The sequence below is a fragment of the Lagenorhynchus albirostris genome, chromosome 9 (genome assembly GCF_949774975.1).
Source record: "Lagenorhynchus albirostris chromosome 9, mLagAlb1.1, whole genome shotgun sequence".
In the NCBI taxonomy this organism is placed as follows: domain Eukaryota; kingdom Metazoa; phylum Chordata; class Mammalia; order Artiodactyla; family Delphinidae; genus Lagenorhynchus; species Lagenorhynchus albirostris.
In genome coordinates, this window is record NC_083103.1 from 37,584,681 (window position 1) to 37,599,286 (window position 14,606).

At 46.9% G+C, this 14,606-nt stretch overlaps 1 protein-coding gene across 1 annotated transcript; it reads left to right on the forward strand.

Moving 5' to 3' along the window:
- The first annotated feature begins 3,597 nt into the window (after nt 1-3,597).
- Nucleotides 3,598-6,391, forward strand: LOC132525959 (serum amyloid A-2 protein). Its single transcript, XM_060159559.1, has 3 exons — nt 3,598-3,685; nt 5,591-5,729; nt 6,120-6,391. The coding sequence occupies exons 1-3, from the start codon at nt 3,598-3,600 to the stop codon at nt 6,280-6,282; spliced, it is 390 nt and encodes a 129-aa protein (XP_060015542.1). The 3' UTR covers nt 6,283-6,391.
- The last annotated feature ends 8,215 nt before the right edge of the window (nt 6,392-14,606 follow it).

Here is a 14,606-nt window from a genome sequence, read left to right on the forward strand (position 1 = left end):
TTACAACAAGATAAAGCAAGCCAGGCAAGGATCCAACATCCACTGACAAGAGCTTCATACAGCCTGGCTCATCTGACAGCAGCGAGATGCCCGAGCCACTCCAAGGATGCCTCAGAAGTTGTGTTAAACATGTTTTTCCATTCTGTATCTGTGTTTTTGATGCTTTCACATCCTGGGGCCTCCCTGCCCCTGGAGGGACTGCTTCTCCCAGAGGTAGCCAATTCTTACAGATTAGTAAACTAACCTGTGATAGTAAAGTAACCTGTGAGTGAGCCTTTCAAATACAAACCAACCAATCCAGAGCTCACACTTCAACCACCTCCTTCATTGCGCCCTCACGCTCTGGGCCACTATCCACCTGCCCTGATCACAGCAGAGCCAGGTACCAGACAACTAGGAACCAGCCCCTATGCCGAGCAAGAGCTGAAAGTGTTCACATGAGCCAGTCCTTAACCCGCTCACTGTGCCTCACTGGTCCTCCCACAGAAACCACAATAAAGGCGTTTGTCACGTTTTCTGCCCCTCTCTCTGTCCCCTGGCCCACCCTGGGTGCTTCCTCGTGTGGCCACCCCTTGGTGTGATGTGCCCCCTTCTTTGGGGATCTGTGAGTAACAAACTTCTTTTTCATGGCAGTTGTCTCCCGATCTGTTGGCCTTACCATCACAGTTGTCTCCCCCCTTGAGGTAAATCCCACGATCACGCATCTTAGAGACCAGCGTATGTCTCCCCTAGGCCCTTATTTTTTTTAACTTACTTATTCATGGACCTTTATTCATCCATAAAACATAAATCTGTTGTGTCCCTAAAAGAATTCCACTGGGAATTTTGATTAGCATTGCACTGAATTTATAAATTAATCCAAGGAGAACTGATATCTTTACTAAGTCAAAACATCCTCTCCATCAACATGACATACATCCCCCACTTTTTATCCTTTAACAAACTTAAATTTTCTCTGTAAATATTTGTGTATTATTAAAGTTTTCCCTAGATAGTTAATGTTTTTGGTAGTATTTTGTATTGTATTTTTTTAACTGTTAAGAATTGGTGTTGGGACTTCCCTGGTGGCGCAATGGTCAGTAATCCGCCTGCCAATGCAGGAGACACGGGTTTGAGCCCTGGTCCGGGAAGATCCCACATGCTGTGGAGCAGCTAAGCCCGTGTGCCACAACTACTGAGCCTGTGCTCTAGAGCCCGTGAGCTACAACTACTGAGCCCGCGAGCCACAGCTACTGAAGCCTGCACACCTAGAGCCTGTGCTCCGCAACAAGAGAAGCCACCGCAGTGAGAAGCCTATGCACCGCATTGAAGAGTAGCCTCAGCTCGCTGCAACTAGAGAAAGCCCGCGGGCAGCAACGAAGACCCAACGCAGCCAAAAAAACAACACAAAAAGAATTGGTGTAGAGAAACACAATTGAATTTTTATGTGAAACATGGCAATCTCACTGAATTCTCTTAACGGCTTCATTAGTGTGCCATTTGATTCTGATGGGTTTTCTACGTAAAAGCTTGCATCATTTAGAAATAATGATAGTTTCATTTCTTCTCTTCCATTTCTTATCGTCCTCATGTTTCTTGTCTTAGCAACGGGCAGGTCCTCCAGGAGAATGTGAAACTGAGGTGATCAGAAGAGGACATCCATGTCTCCTTCTTGGCCTTCTTGAGAATGCACCTAAAGTGTCTTCTTTACACATAAGATTTGCTGTAGAGCAATGATTCTCAAGCTTTTGTGTCTCAGGGTCCCATTATACTCTGAAAAATTATTGAGGACCTCAAAGAAATTTTATTTATCCTGACTCTATCAGGATTTAACACACTGGAAAGAAAAAATGTTTGAGCATTTAAAAACACAATAATATATTGTGCTGTTATGAAGTTTTATGAGGATTGATTTAATTTATGGAAAACCCTTTGCAGAGTATCTAAAAAATGGTCAAATAAATAAATGAATAAATAAAAACACAATAATAAATCCATTATGTTAACATAAATAATATATTTTAATGAAAATAATCTTTTTCCAAAACAAAAAGATAAATAACAAAAATAGTAGCTTTACATTTTTGAAAAGTTTTAAATATCTAGCTTAATAGAAGATAGCTGGATTCTCACGTCTGATCCTACACTCAGTCTGTCACAATACATTATTTGGGTTGAAGTATAGAAAAAAATTCAACATCACACAGATATAACATATAGGTAGAAAACAGGAGAGCATTTTAATAGCATTTTATCATAATTCAGGCAATTCTTTGATACGATACCAAAACTTGACAAGTGGTAGTTTCTTAAAGGTCAGTTGCAATGTAGAAATCTCAAACCATATCAATGAACATTTCATACCCAGTACACTCATGAAAAAAATGAGAATGAAAAAGGAAAAGAATATCTTAGTGCTACTGTGAAAATAGTTTTGATCCCACAGACTCCCCTGAAAGGGTCTTAAGAGACCCTCAGGTTTCCCTAGAACACACTGTGAGAACTGCTGCTATAGATTATTGGTATTTAACCTTTATCAAGTCAAAAAGCCTCTCATTATTTTATAATACCTCTCTTTTTTGTTGTCATGATAGGTGCTGATCTTTATGAAATGCGTGGCTGAGAGGCTGAGAGGGCTTTCTCTGCCCTGGAGCGGAGAGCTCAGCACAGGTACACAGAGTGGTGGAAAGTGCTCGGGGCACCCACGACATTCATTGGGGTGGCCTGTCAGTTTTGAAGCTCAAGGGCTTTACACGTGAGTTCAAAGGATTTAATTTCTGACACATCGGCTGTCTGGTCCAGAAGGGACCATCCTGAGGAAATGACCAGGAAGGCAAGGTCCAGGCTGGAGGAGTATCCTCTAACCACACACCTGCCAGCAGCCTGGGGGCTTCCTTCCTGGAGCTCCACACCCTCTTCTCCACAGCCCAGGTGGCCCAGGCCTCAGCCCCTCCACCCCTGACAGTGGCCACCAGGCAGAACAGGCCTTGCTGTTTTCTCAGGGTTGCACAATGCGGAATACGACCTGTGGATGAGGACAGCCACTGGTCTCCAGTAAGTTACCCTTTGCAGTTTTGTAGGAGAAATGACCTGCAGGGACTCTCCCCCAGGCACCAGTCCAGCTTTCCTTCTCACCCCATGACCCCAGCAGGGATGGCTCAGTATAAATGCAGCCACCTGTCCCCAGCAGGTCTGCTCCACCGGGTTCAGGTGAGAAAGTTCTCCAAGGAGTGATTTCTTTGAAAACACTTACTTAAATCTTCTCTTCTGTATTTGTGCTGAATGAGGTCAGAGCTGGCAGCGTGGTGCATGGGAAATGCTTTTTGATTAATTACAGGCTGCTTTAGCAAGACACAGCTACGTCCCAGCTGCTCTCTTCTTCCACCATACACACCTTGGTGACCTCTTAGACAGGCTTGGGTTCAGGGTTGGTGGGTTCAGAGCTGAGGGCTAGTGGCTCCGAGTGAGGTCCTACTGCAATATTGCCTAGGTGGACCACTGAGAGTCTAATGAGAACAAGTGGAAAGAACAGCCGGGCTCTCCTCGACATACAAATCCCAAAGTGGGTGTACAAGGCTTGTCCGTGTCTCCCTGACCCTCTCCTTTCATTTCAGCACAATGAAGCTTTTCACAGGCCTCATTCTCTGCTCCTTGGTGCTGGGAGTCCACAGCCGATGGTTTTCCTTCCTTGGTGAGGCTTATGACGGTAAGGCTGGTGGAGGGGGGATGACACCCATGGGCCTCTGGGATTCACCATGAGCGCTCTTAAGGGTTGGAGCTACTGTCTTAGGCGGTGCTGCCCTATGTGGTAGAATGTGCCAGGTGTTTGGGGAGCTTTTTTTCAGACAGATTGAAAACCACAGGATTTATGTCAATCAGTCACTAGAGAAAGAACAGTCATCATTCCCAGCTGAAATGGAAGTTTGAATGGAAGACATAAAATAAGTCTTGAAATGGTACAGCATTTCCCTCAGACCAATTGCATGAAGGAGGATGGAAGCTATCCATCTATTTCCCCTCTCTTCTTCTCTCCCTCCACTCATTTCTCCCTTCCTCCCTCCCTTTCCCTCTTCCTTCCTTCCTTCCTCTCTTCCTCTTCTCTTCCTTCTTACCTTCCATTTCCTAATTGGATAATTCAGGGACCTTCAGCTTAGCTCTTGCTCCTGCTTCCTATACTCAGTGACACTGTCCCTGGTTCACTCTGTTTCCTACCCTTTTATAGCCTTTTAACTGACAAAAAAACCCGTGTGCGACCGGGGTGGGGAACCTAATAACATATCTCAAGCTTCCGGTAGGAACTCGGCCCTTATATGCACTTCAGGGTGACCAACTCTCCTGCTTTGCCCAGGTCTGAGGACTTTTCCAGGACACTTTCAACGGTAACTGGGGCAGTTCCAGGAAAACAGGCGCAGTTCTGGTTAGGCTGGGACAGTTGGTCACCTACTTACCTGCAGAATACCTCCGTGAGGGAGGCATCTCCCCCCATCTGAAGGGGAGAAAACCGAGGCTGAGAGCAGCCGAGTCTGCTGCCCAGGGACTAAGTGCCAGTCAGCAGGTGGCAGGACAGAAGTTTGAACCCAGCTGTGCACGAGGCCACAGCTCTTGCTGGGCAGACTTGTCCCAGTGCCACTCCCTCAAGCTGGGGGCTTATCAATCTCAGCTGCATGTTGGATTCACCTGGGGAGCAGTGAAAACTATTGATGCCTGAGACCCACCCCAGAGAGTGTGAGGTAACTGGCCTGGGCTGTGAGGTAGGTCTCGTGGGACTTTCAGTACCTCCCCAGCTGATTGGAAGGTGTAACCAGGCTGAGGCAAAGACCCACTGCTCGAGGGCTTGCTTCCTCAGGCAGCCCACGTCATCAATACCGTCCACTAGAAAGTCCTCAGGATGCCATTCACGTGCCTAACAGGCAGGGGAATCAAGTCACATTGAGCGCATTCGCGCAGCAGGAATACATTTCTTAGGCGTCAGGGCAGAGGTGCTGCATGTCTGCCCCTTTCTCAGAATCTGTCCTCCAGGTCACCTCCTCACTCACCCAAATCCCCTGGATCTCATCCTATGCGGCTTCCTTTTATAACAGTGGTTCGGGGCCAAGGGCAATTTTGTGTCCTGGAGATATCTGGCAATGTTTGGAAACACTTTTGGTTGTCACACTTGGGGAATAGGTTGCCCGTTAGTGGGTAAAAGTGAGGGATGCTGTTAAACGTGTTACAATACCCAGGACAGCCCTGAACAGCAAAGAATTATCTGGCTTAAAATGTCAATAGTATGAAGCTGAGGAATCCTGCCCTATAAAGATAGCTCCCTTCTCTCCTTAAACGTATCACATAGAGCCCTAAGTGAGATGCAGTCCAGAGACGGCATCGTAGGGGCCCGACAACCAGGTCCAACGCAGCTGTGCCCCTCCCCCCATAACGACTCTCATTCGAGTTACCAGGAGCAGGAAACTAGACACAAAGAATGCTCTGCTCAATCTATGGCACTCATGGTGCTATAGCCACAGGATGAAACTGAGTCAGTGGAAGATTTTTCATTCCTTGATTCTTCCCTAAGGTGTGTCACAGTTTTCTGTCCACCTGATAATTCTTTCTCTATGTGCTTTCCTCCCAGGGGCTAAAGACATGTGGCGAGCCTACTCTGACATGAGAGAAGCCAATTACAAAGATGCAGACAAGTACTTCCACGCCCGGGGCAACTATGACGCTGCCCAAAGGGGACCTGGGGGCGTCTGGGCTGCTGAAGTGATCAGGTACCAGGGGCCCTGAGGATGCAGGGATGGGTGTGAGAGCCTCGGACAGCCAGGAGGGGCCAAGCCCTGGAGAACTTCCTGTAGGGCTGTGGCCTCTCCTCCTCTTATCCACCCTCACCCTCTGTGTCCTGTGTGGGGTCTGAGTGGCTGAAGAGCAGAGCAAGGCTGGTGGGACAGACGATTCCCAAGCCTCCCCCATGGGTGCTGTTCACCCAGCATAAGGGGACCCGCAGGGCTGAGGTGGGCTGAGCCCGGGCAGCCTCAGGCTTCATTCCCTCTTTCCTAGCTCCTGTCAGAGTCCTCGATTCCTTGGAAAGAGGAGAGATGGGGAGGGTGGGCTGTTGCTCGTCAGCCCTGGAGTAATCCCCTACCTGCCCTCCTCCATTCCAGCGATGCCAGGGAGAATATTCAGAGAGTCACAGACCTTTTTAAGCATGGAGACAGTGGCCACGGACGGGAGGACTCGGAGGCCGACCAGTTGGCCAATAGATGGGGCCGGAGCGGCAAAGACCCCAATTACTTCCGACCTGCTGGCCTGCCCGACAAGTACTGAGCTGCCTCTCACTCTGCTCAGGAGACGACGGGGCTGTGAGCCCCCAAGGGCAGGGACGCTGAGCTAGTGAGTTCTCTGTCCACAGAAGCCAGCAGATCTAATAAATGCTTAAGAGATTGAATGTTGAAAACCGTGTATTATTCTTTGATATAAGGACAGCCTGTTTGTTCCCAAGGGGTGATGGCTGGACACCCACGTGAAGGCCGAGTCTGTGCCTGTGTCTTGGGTGTCGGGGCCACAATCTCAGCATCATACAGGGCAGACACCCTGCTCCACCCCTTCCCCTAATCAGACCCGCTCCCCTCCAGGCCCCTCTTTTTACAGTGGTGCTCTTTCTAAGCCCTTCTGTATTCAGGCCTCTTCACTCCCTGGCAGTAGGGTCCTGTCAGCTTCTCTGCCCTGGGGTCTAGTGCCCTTAGTGCGTCCTCAGTGGTGTCTGTGTGCGGGCAGGGGACACAGCCTCGGGACGACTGGATCGTGGAATCCTGCTCCAGCAGCTGCACCTTGATCTTCTGTTCATCTCTCAGCAACACCTACAAATCCATCTATGAACCAATTTCTGTCTGTGCCATCCAGAAGTGCCTCCAACGCTGTCTCCCTTCACTCTATATTCCTTGCCTGATGCAAGTGTCCAGGAATAAACATGTCCAGAAACGGAGGCATAGGGACGCCATCAAGATTAAGTATCAGGAGGTTTTGTATTGCATTGGATATGTATCAGGTCCTTGAGAAGAAGTCACTTTCCCTCCCTGGACCCTTCCCAACAGAGGAAAGCCAGCAGCATGTTACTCTTTTTCCAGTCATGCCGCATGGCTTGTGGGATCTTAGTTCTCCCCCCAGGGATTGAACCCAGGCCCACGGCAGTGAGAGCTCCAAGTCTTAACCACTGGACTGCCACGGAAGTCCCAGCATGTTACTTCTTACTGAGGAAAACGGTGTCTAATAAAAGGGGTTTGGGCCTGTTAGAGCACAGGAATTATGAGTGACTCTATAAATCACAAATTCCTAGAGAAACCAATAACCTTCTTCCTTGGATAAAAATTTGGTTTTGGTGTTTAGTTTTTTCAGATTAGAGATTCCAAGAAGTAAAATGATCTAACACTTTAAAGAGTGGGGAACAGGGGCTTCTGTGGTGGCACAGTGGTTAAGAATCCACCTGCCAATGCAGGGGACACGGGTTCGAGCCCTAGTCCGGGAAGATCCACATGCCGCAAAGCAACTAAGCCTGTGCACCACAACTACCGAGCCTGCGCTCTAGAGCCCGCGAGCCACAACTACTGATCCCACACGCCACAACTACAGAAGCCCGCGCGCCTAGAGCCCGTGCTCCGCAGCAAGAGAAGCCACCGCAATGAGAAGCCCACGCACCGCAACGAAGAGTAGCCCCCGCTCGCCGCAACTAGAGAAAGCCCGCGTGCAACAACGAAGACCCAATGCAGCCCCAAAAAAAAAAGAATGGTGAATAGACTTCTGTATCCAACTTTTATTTCAAGTAATAAAAAGGCTGATTATTAAATTTTTCCTATTTACAATAATTTGGAGAACTTGCTTTATCTAAACTTTCAAGTCATCCTTTCTCCTACTTCTCCTTTCTTTCCCCTCATTTTGCAAATTCTATACCTTCAGTACCTGGGATAGAAATCTAATAGTGAACATTCTCATAATAGGAGTCTCCTTACAACCTGGGGTCTGTTGAGACTTTACCACTAGAGCCCTAAACTCAGCAGTGCTTTGAGCCTGTTCTTGCCAGCCAATCTGCCACCACACTCTCCCTAATCCCGGTTACCCTGCTCCTGCTTTATTTTGTCAGACTCACTTTTCTGAGACACAGCCTCTACGTACACCTCTGACAGTGCCTTCTGATGGGAACTGTATGAGAAAGTTCTCCTGTGACTAACTACCTTACAGACACACTTTTTCTTCCTCCTTGACAAGGAAGTTAAACTTGTCTTTCCCCTACAGGGATCATTTCATCATGAATCGTCTCCCCTTAGGAGTGCTCCTGAATCCCACTTTCAGAGGAGAAGCGTGTGCCGGTTATCAGTTTATTTACTCTGAGCTCCACGTCCACCCTTCTTTGCCCCGCTTGTGGTGCTGGGACTGGTAAACATTTCCCCCGTGCCAGCTGGGCACGGTGTTAATCTCTGTCCTTTCAGGGCGCAGGAGGGACGTTGTAGGACACAAACACTTCCTGGTTTGTGCTTTCCTTCTGCCCAGCTCCTGTGGTGCTCTTCTCTTGCACAGGACACGCAGTGACACTCACGCCAGGGAGGAAAATGTGCTTGTTCCTCACATGGGCAAAACCTTGCAGAGTCCAGACAGTCAGTAACAGCTTTCCCAATAAAGCACCACATTGAAAACCCTGCGTTCAATCCACATCACTCTTCACTCTTGCACGTTTTCCTCTTCCTCTTTATAGTCAGACTTGTTGAAAACCTGCCCATCTGCACTTTCTGATTCCTCGCTTCTGACTCACACTTGAACCCACACCAGCCTGTCCTCTGTCCCCACCACTCAGCAAAACAGCTCTGGTCACCACTGACCTCCATGTTGCCAAAACAACTGACATGTTTCTCTCCTCCTATCAGGAGGCCTCTGAGCCATGCTCAGCACAGTTGTCCTCTCCCTCCTTCCTGGAAGGTTCTCTCTTGGCTTCATAGTACCACACTCTCCTTTTGCTTCCCTTCAGTTTTCCTTTATCTCCTTAGCTGGGTCTTTTCATCTCCCCAAACTCTAAGTGGCCCTCAGACTTGGTTCTGGGCTCGCACTTTTTATTTCTCTGTATTCTCCCCAACAAGCGCAGCTAATAGTATCTACATGCTGACGCCTCTGAAACTTATATCTCCCCCTCAGAACCTGGTTTCCAAGCTCCATGCTTGTTTATCTGATTGGCCTCCTGAAACCTCTGATTGGATGGCTTCCAGAGATCTCACACTCTGCTTGTCCAAAGGAAACGCTCATCTCCGTCCAGAACTCTTCACCCCCAGGCCACTCCAATTCAGCAAATGACACGACTCTTCCCTCTGTGGCTCACCCCAGATATTGGGAAATGTGCTTGATGCTTCCCTTGCCTTTACCTCCACATCCCATCCACTAGCAAGCCCTGTGATTCTACTTCCAAAATTCATCTCTAGCCCATCAGCTTGGTCTCACGTGCACCTCCACGCTCCTGGCCACACCTGTTCTCACCTGGGTTCCTGCAACAGCTGTCTCAGTAGTCTCCCCATCTTCATGGCTTCCGCCTCTGCTTAAGTGTGACTGTATAGTTTATCATCTAAGCCAAGTCACTTTCCATTGTGAAAGGGACATTATTGATAATTATACCTGGATGACAGGAATAAGCTGGAACTGTCCTGGGCAAAAGAGAGCATGTAGTTACCCTACCTCTCAGTCTAGCATACAAACTATACTCAGATCATGTCTCTCCCCTGCTTAAAATCCTTCAATGGATTCCCATGTCCCTTAAAATATAATCCAGGTGCTTATCACGGCTTACAAAGCCCAGTGTGATCTGTCCCTGGCCACCCTCCAGCAGCATCTCATGCCACCCCTTCCTAAGCTCCCCACTCTCCAGTATCACCAACAAACCAAGATTTTCTTTGGCACAGGACGTTTGCAGGTGACATTTTCTCTGCCCACATACTCCTCTGCTCGCTTTTCACAAGGATGGGAATGTCTCACCTGTGGGGCTCTCCCGAATTCACTCTTTCTTGAGAGAGGCCTTCCTGGTCATCCTGGCTGGCTCACTCTGGTTATTCTTTACAGTTTACCAATTTTTAACATGTGGGATTCTTTTACTCAATTTTTGGTTTATTCTTCTAATTTTTGTTTGGGTTTTCTTTTGGTCCATCTTCCTCCCTTGTATTATAAAATCAGTGAGAGAAGTGACCATTTCTCTCTTGTTCACCCCTAATATCCAGTACCTGGCATATAATGGCATCTCAACAAATGCTTATTGAAAATGAATAATTGACCTAGTCTTTTATTTTACTAATACAAGAAAGGTTTTCTTTCAAAGAAGGTCAGACTAGTTATAAGGAACAGGAAGGCGCTAAGGAAGAGGGAGATAAGAAAGGTAAAGAAGAAGGAATAAGAGCAGAGTCAAGGGGAAGCAAGAGGCAGAGGGATCAAACCCACAAAGGATGGTTAACCCCAAGGGGAGCAGAAACTTCTCTGGCTCTGAGAAAGGAACGAGGGTGAAGAGAGTGGGGTCAGGGGATGCAGCACATTTGAGATGGACGACAGGGACCTGAGGGAATCTGGTTGTACCTGCTCTTGCTGTAGGTGAGTGTCCCCAGGACTCGTCACACTCCAGTGCGTTCGCCCGTTTTCTTGTCTGTCTTTAGAGCCAGTAGGTAGGGAACCCAAGGGCGAAGGCCTGTCTCTTTTATTGTGTGTTGTCATTGTATCCACAGTGCCTGTCATAGGGCCTCACAAATAGTAGCTGCTTTATACATATTTGTTGAAATGAATGAATAAAGTCTGAGAAGAGTATTGTTCAGAAGTGGACAGAACTGGGGGGAGGGTTTGGGAGTTGTAGAAAGTATGGATGTGGTTTGGATCTGCAGAATGTGGTAATGAGTCACTTTGAGGTGACTACTAAATCTGTACAAATATCATACTCACACCAGCCAAAATGATATAATTTTACTTCATCATAGAAAATATTCAGTTTTCTCCAACGATACTGTGCACACTCCCTCATAGAAATGAAAATGAGGAACGCCATGTGCAAATAAACTGTTAGTCGTTGTGGTAGCTGATGAGAAGCCTTGGGAGAAATAAATGAATATTTTGAATTTCCAAAGTACTGTGCTGATTATCAGAGGGGCAAGTTAGCAGAGAACACTCTGTGAGACTAGAGGAGGGGAAAAAGGACACACTGTATTTCTCTGAGTCTAAGACCCCTAGACTGAAAGATGTGTTACTATTTATACACCACCAAGAAAAAAGATGCTACCATTTAGATTCAGACATAATGTTTTCTTATCACTCTGAATTTTTACTTTACACTTACTGAGAGAGTTCTTTTAAACTTAGACATAGATTTTAATCTTACATCACTCTTGTGTATAAACAAAAAGGAAAGCATACACAAAATTAATCCTAAAGCAATGACAACAATTTCATGAGTGCTGCCTGGTCATTAGTGAATGTAAGACACATCCTAATTTCAGAAATGTATAATCAAGAAATGTGTGTCCTAGAAATGATGAAATATGAGATATAAATGTAAACCTATGCAAGTTCTCTCTCTCTCACTATATTTACTGAGAAGAAATAATAATAAGCTTTGAGCTATTATTAATCATCAGGTGTGATGGGGGTGCTCCTGAGGTGAGGTTCAGCTTCATACCAGCCCCTCAGCTATGGAGGACCTCCCCAGAGAGGAGCAGGTTATCCACAACTGGTCCTGATGATGGTCCATGTTCCAAGCTCCCTCCTTAGCTGAGGTGTCACCTCACCTGGCGCAGCACTGCCTTTATTCTAACCCCAGAATGACTGAGGGCCTCTTCTCTTCCTGCAGAGATGGCAGATGGGAAAGAGCTCACCCCATCTCCTTCCTAGTCACACTCCACCACTGCCTCTTTAAGCTCTGCTGGCATGGGTGCTCCAACCTTTTAGAAATCCCCAGAACAGTCACCGGCTCCTACACATGTCAACTCTCTCAAGAACTCCCTCACCGTACTCCCTTCTGCTTTGATAGGGGCACCAGAATGAGCTGGGAGTGTTTGCAGTGAGCACGCACCCAGCTGAGAACTGAACAGGCATTCTTCTATTCTTCTTGGCACCCTGAACCAATGTGAGGAAATCACCTATCTCCACAAATACTGCACTCCCCACAAGACTGACGACACTGCCGTCTCTCCCTCCCTTTCCTCTGGCGTTTCCTAAGTGGACCAGAGGTGGAATGGGTTGGAGAGGTGTTGATTGCAGAGGCCGGCACTGCTGCCTCTTTGTCAGCCTTGGGAGTTTACTGAGGTCTGGCCCTGCTTCCTGGATGCCCTCTCTAGGATGTGGGGTTCTTGGAGCCGCTGTGTCCTCAGCTGTGGGTGATAGAAAAGAAGCATCACTCAACAGCCTGTTTTTCACTCTCGGGTGCATAGGGAGCCCTTTCACCATTCTCTAGTTTCCCAGGTTTGCTTTTTGAAATCTGTAATTATGGGAAAGAAGACCCAGGTCCTCTCTGAGGACAGTGTGCTTTGCTTACACACACATTTATTACCTGTGGAGTCCTGTCAAACCACTCTGTTTAAACCGTAGTTGCAAAATCGCCCGTCAATGACCCACTGATACGTTTCCTGAAAGAGTTGGACAAATGGGCAATAACTCAGGCTGGCCAGCGTGCCTAGTTCCTGGACGATCTGACCTGGGAGGGAGCCAGTGCACTGAGATCATCCTTTATTCTCTGCAGGGTGGACTTGGGACTGTCCAAAATAGTCTAACAAAGAGTCTCTAAAAACCTCAATTTATCCTTCCAGTAAAGATGCCTGCGGAACTCATTCGTCCTTTTATTCACTATTCAACACCCATTTAATGATCCCCCCAGTATGTGGCAGGAACTGTTCTGGGCGCTGGGAATCTGAGATAGACAAGATCAGTGCTCTCATGCGGGTAACATTCCACTGGAGAGGTATTATTAAGCTAATCAGTATTTAATGAAATTGAATTAAAATATATTGTCCAGTTACTTGTTTATGTGCTAATAACGGCTGCCAAGTTCAGGTGTCAACTCTATAACCTACGGCTAAGAATCCAAACACCCAGGCTTCACAGGCTGGATTTGAATTTCGGCTTTGCCACTGACTGTGGTAGGTAAGGGTAGTAACATGCAAAAATGATTATGATAAGCTGTGGAGTGAAAAAGCAGAACATAAAACGATAGTGTTATATCACCCTGTTTTTGTTTATGGGTTCGTATGTCTACATGCACTGAGACAATAGATTGGAAACATGACGTTTCTACAGAGGTTCTTCCTGCACGCCGGTCCCCCACCCCCACCACCGCGCCCGCCCCGTCTAGGCTGATGAAATTCGTATTGCTTTTATTTTCATTTTTATACTTATTTTAAATTTTTCGATTTTTCTTCAGTGGACATGTTTGTCCAATAAGATTCATTAAGTCTGCCTGTGTCTAGGCATTTTCCTAGGTACTGAGTATGATGATGAAGAAAACCAACAACCCAGTTCCTGTCCTGATCGGGATTCCAAGGATGAGATAAGGAAAAACAGCAAATGTCCATTTATAATATAGTTGACTTGTATATGCCTCTCTCTCTTTACACACACACCTCCCCACAACAACACTAAATGTGCAAACACATACGTACACATAAATAACGCACCGAAATGAACAACGATTATAAAATAAGAATCGATAAACCTGTCAGAGTCACATAAAAAATTTATAATGGAAGATAAGAGGAAAAAAGATGTCCCTAATCTTTTCTCTGCTGCGGCCTCTCCCGTTGCCGAGCACAGGCTCCCGACGCGCATGCTCAGCAGCCATGGCTCACGGGCCCAGCCGCTACCGCGGCATGTGGGATCCTCCCTGAGCAGGGCAGGAGCCCGCGTCCCCTGCATCGGCAGGCGGACTCTCAACCACTGCGCCAGCAGGGAAGCCCAGATGTCCCTAATCTTTATGTGCCATATTCCATCTGTTAATAATCCTATTCTGACCTTTTCTTTTCCATATGATTTCTTTTTCTCTCAGGACTGCATCTCTTTCAGTGTTAAACAATGTGTTTCCAGCACTTGACCTTGAAAACTATAGGCCCTACTCGTCTCTGGCAAAAGAAGTCTCCTCAAGATAAGAAATAGAAAATGTTCCCTCTCTCCTGGAGCTGCAAGAATAGCAGATAGGATCACAAAAACTGTATCCAGAAAAGTTATTTCTAACAGAGGAGTTTTTTAAAACAACAACAACGACAAAAGAGACATCAGAGATTGTCACTGTGTCCTGTGAGAGCAACCCTGTAATACTTTATTTATTATTTAGACACTAATCTGTGTATTTGAAGCAAAATTCTTTTTTGATGGAAGCTTTTAGACTGGAAAAGTGGACAGCTGGGTCATGCCAAGGCAACGGCACTGAGCTATAGAAACCCTCAAAACTGTTGGAGGGCATATGGGCGGGCTGCCCTCCTGGACAGCAGAGTGACACTTCACAGTGAAAACAAGGATGTGCACGCCAGCAATATCACTCTTTTGATATACATGGCACATTGCGGATGTCATCTTTTTTCTGGCCCAATGCATGTAACGTCTGCTTGTTTCATTTGCGTTTTTCTGGTTACTAATGATTTGTGCATCCCTCTGTGAGC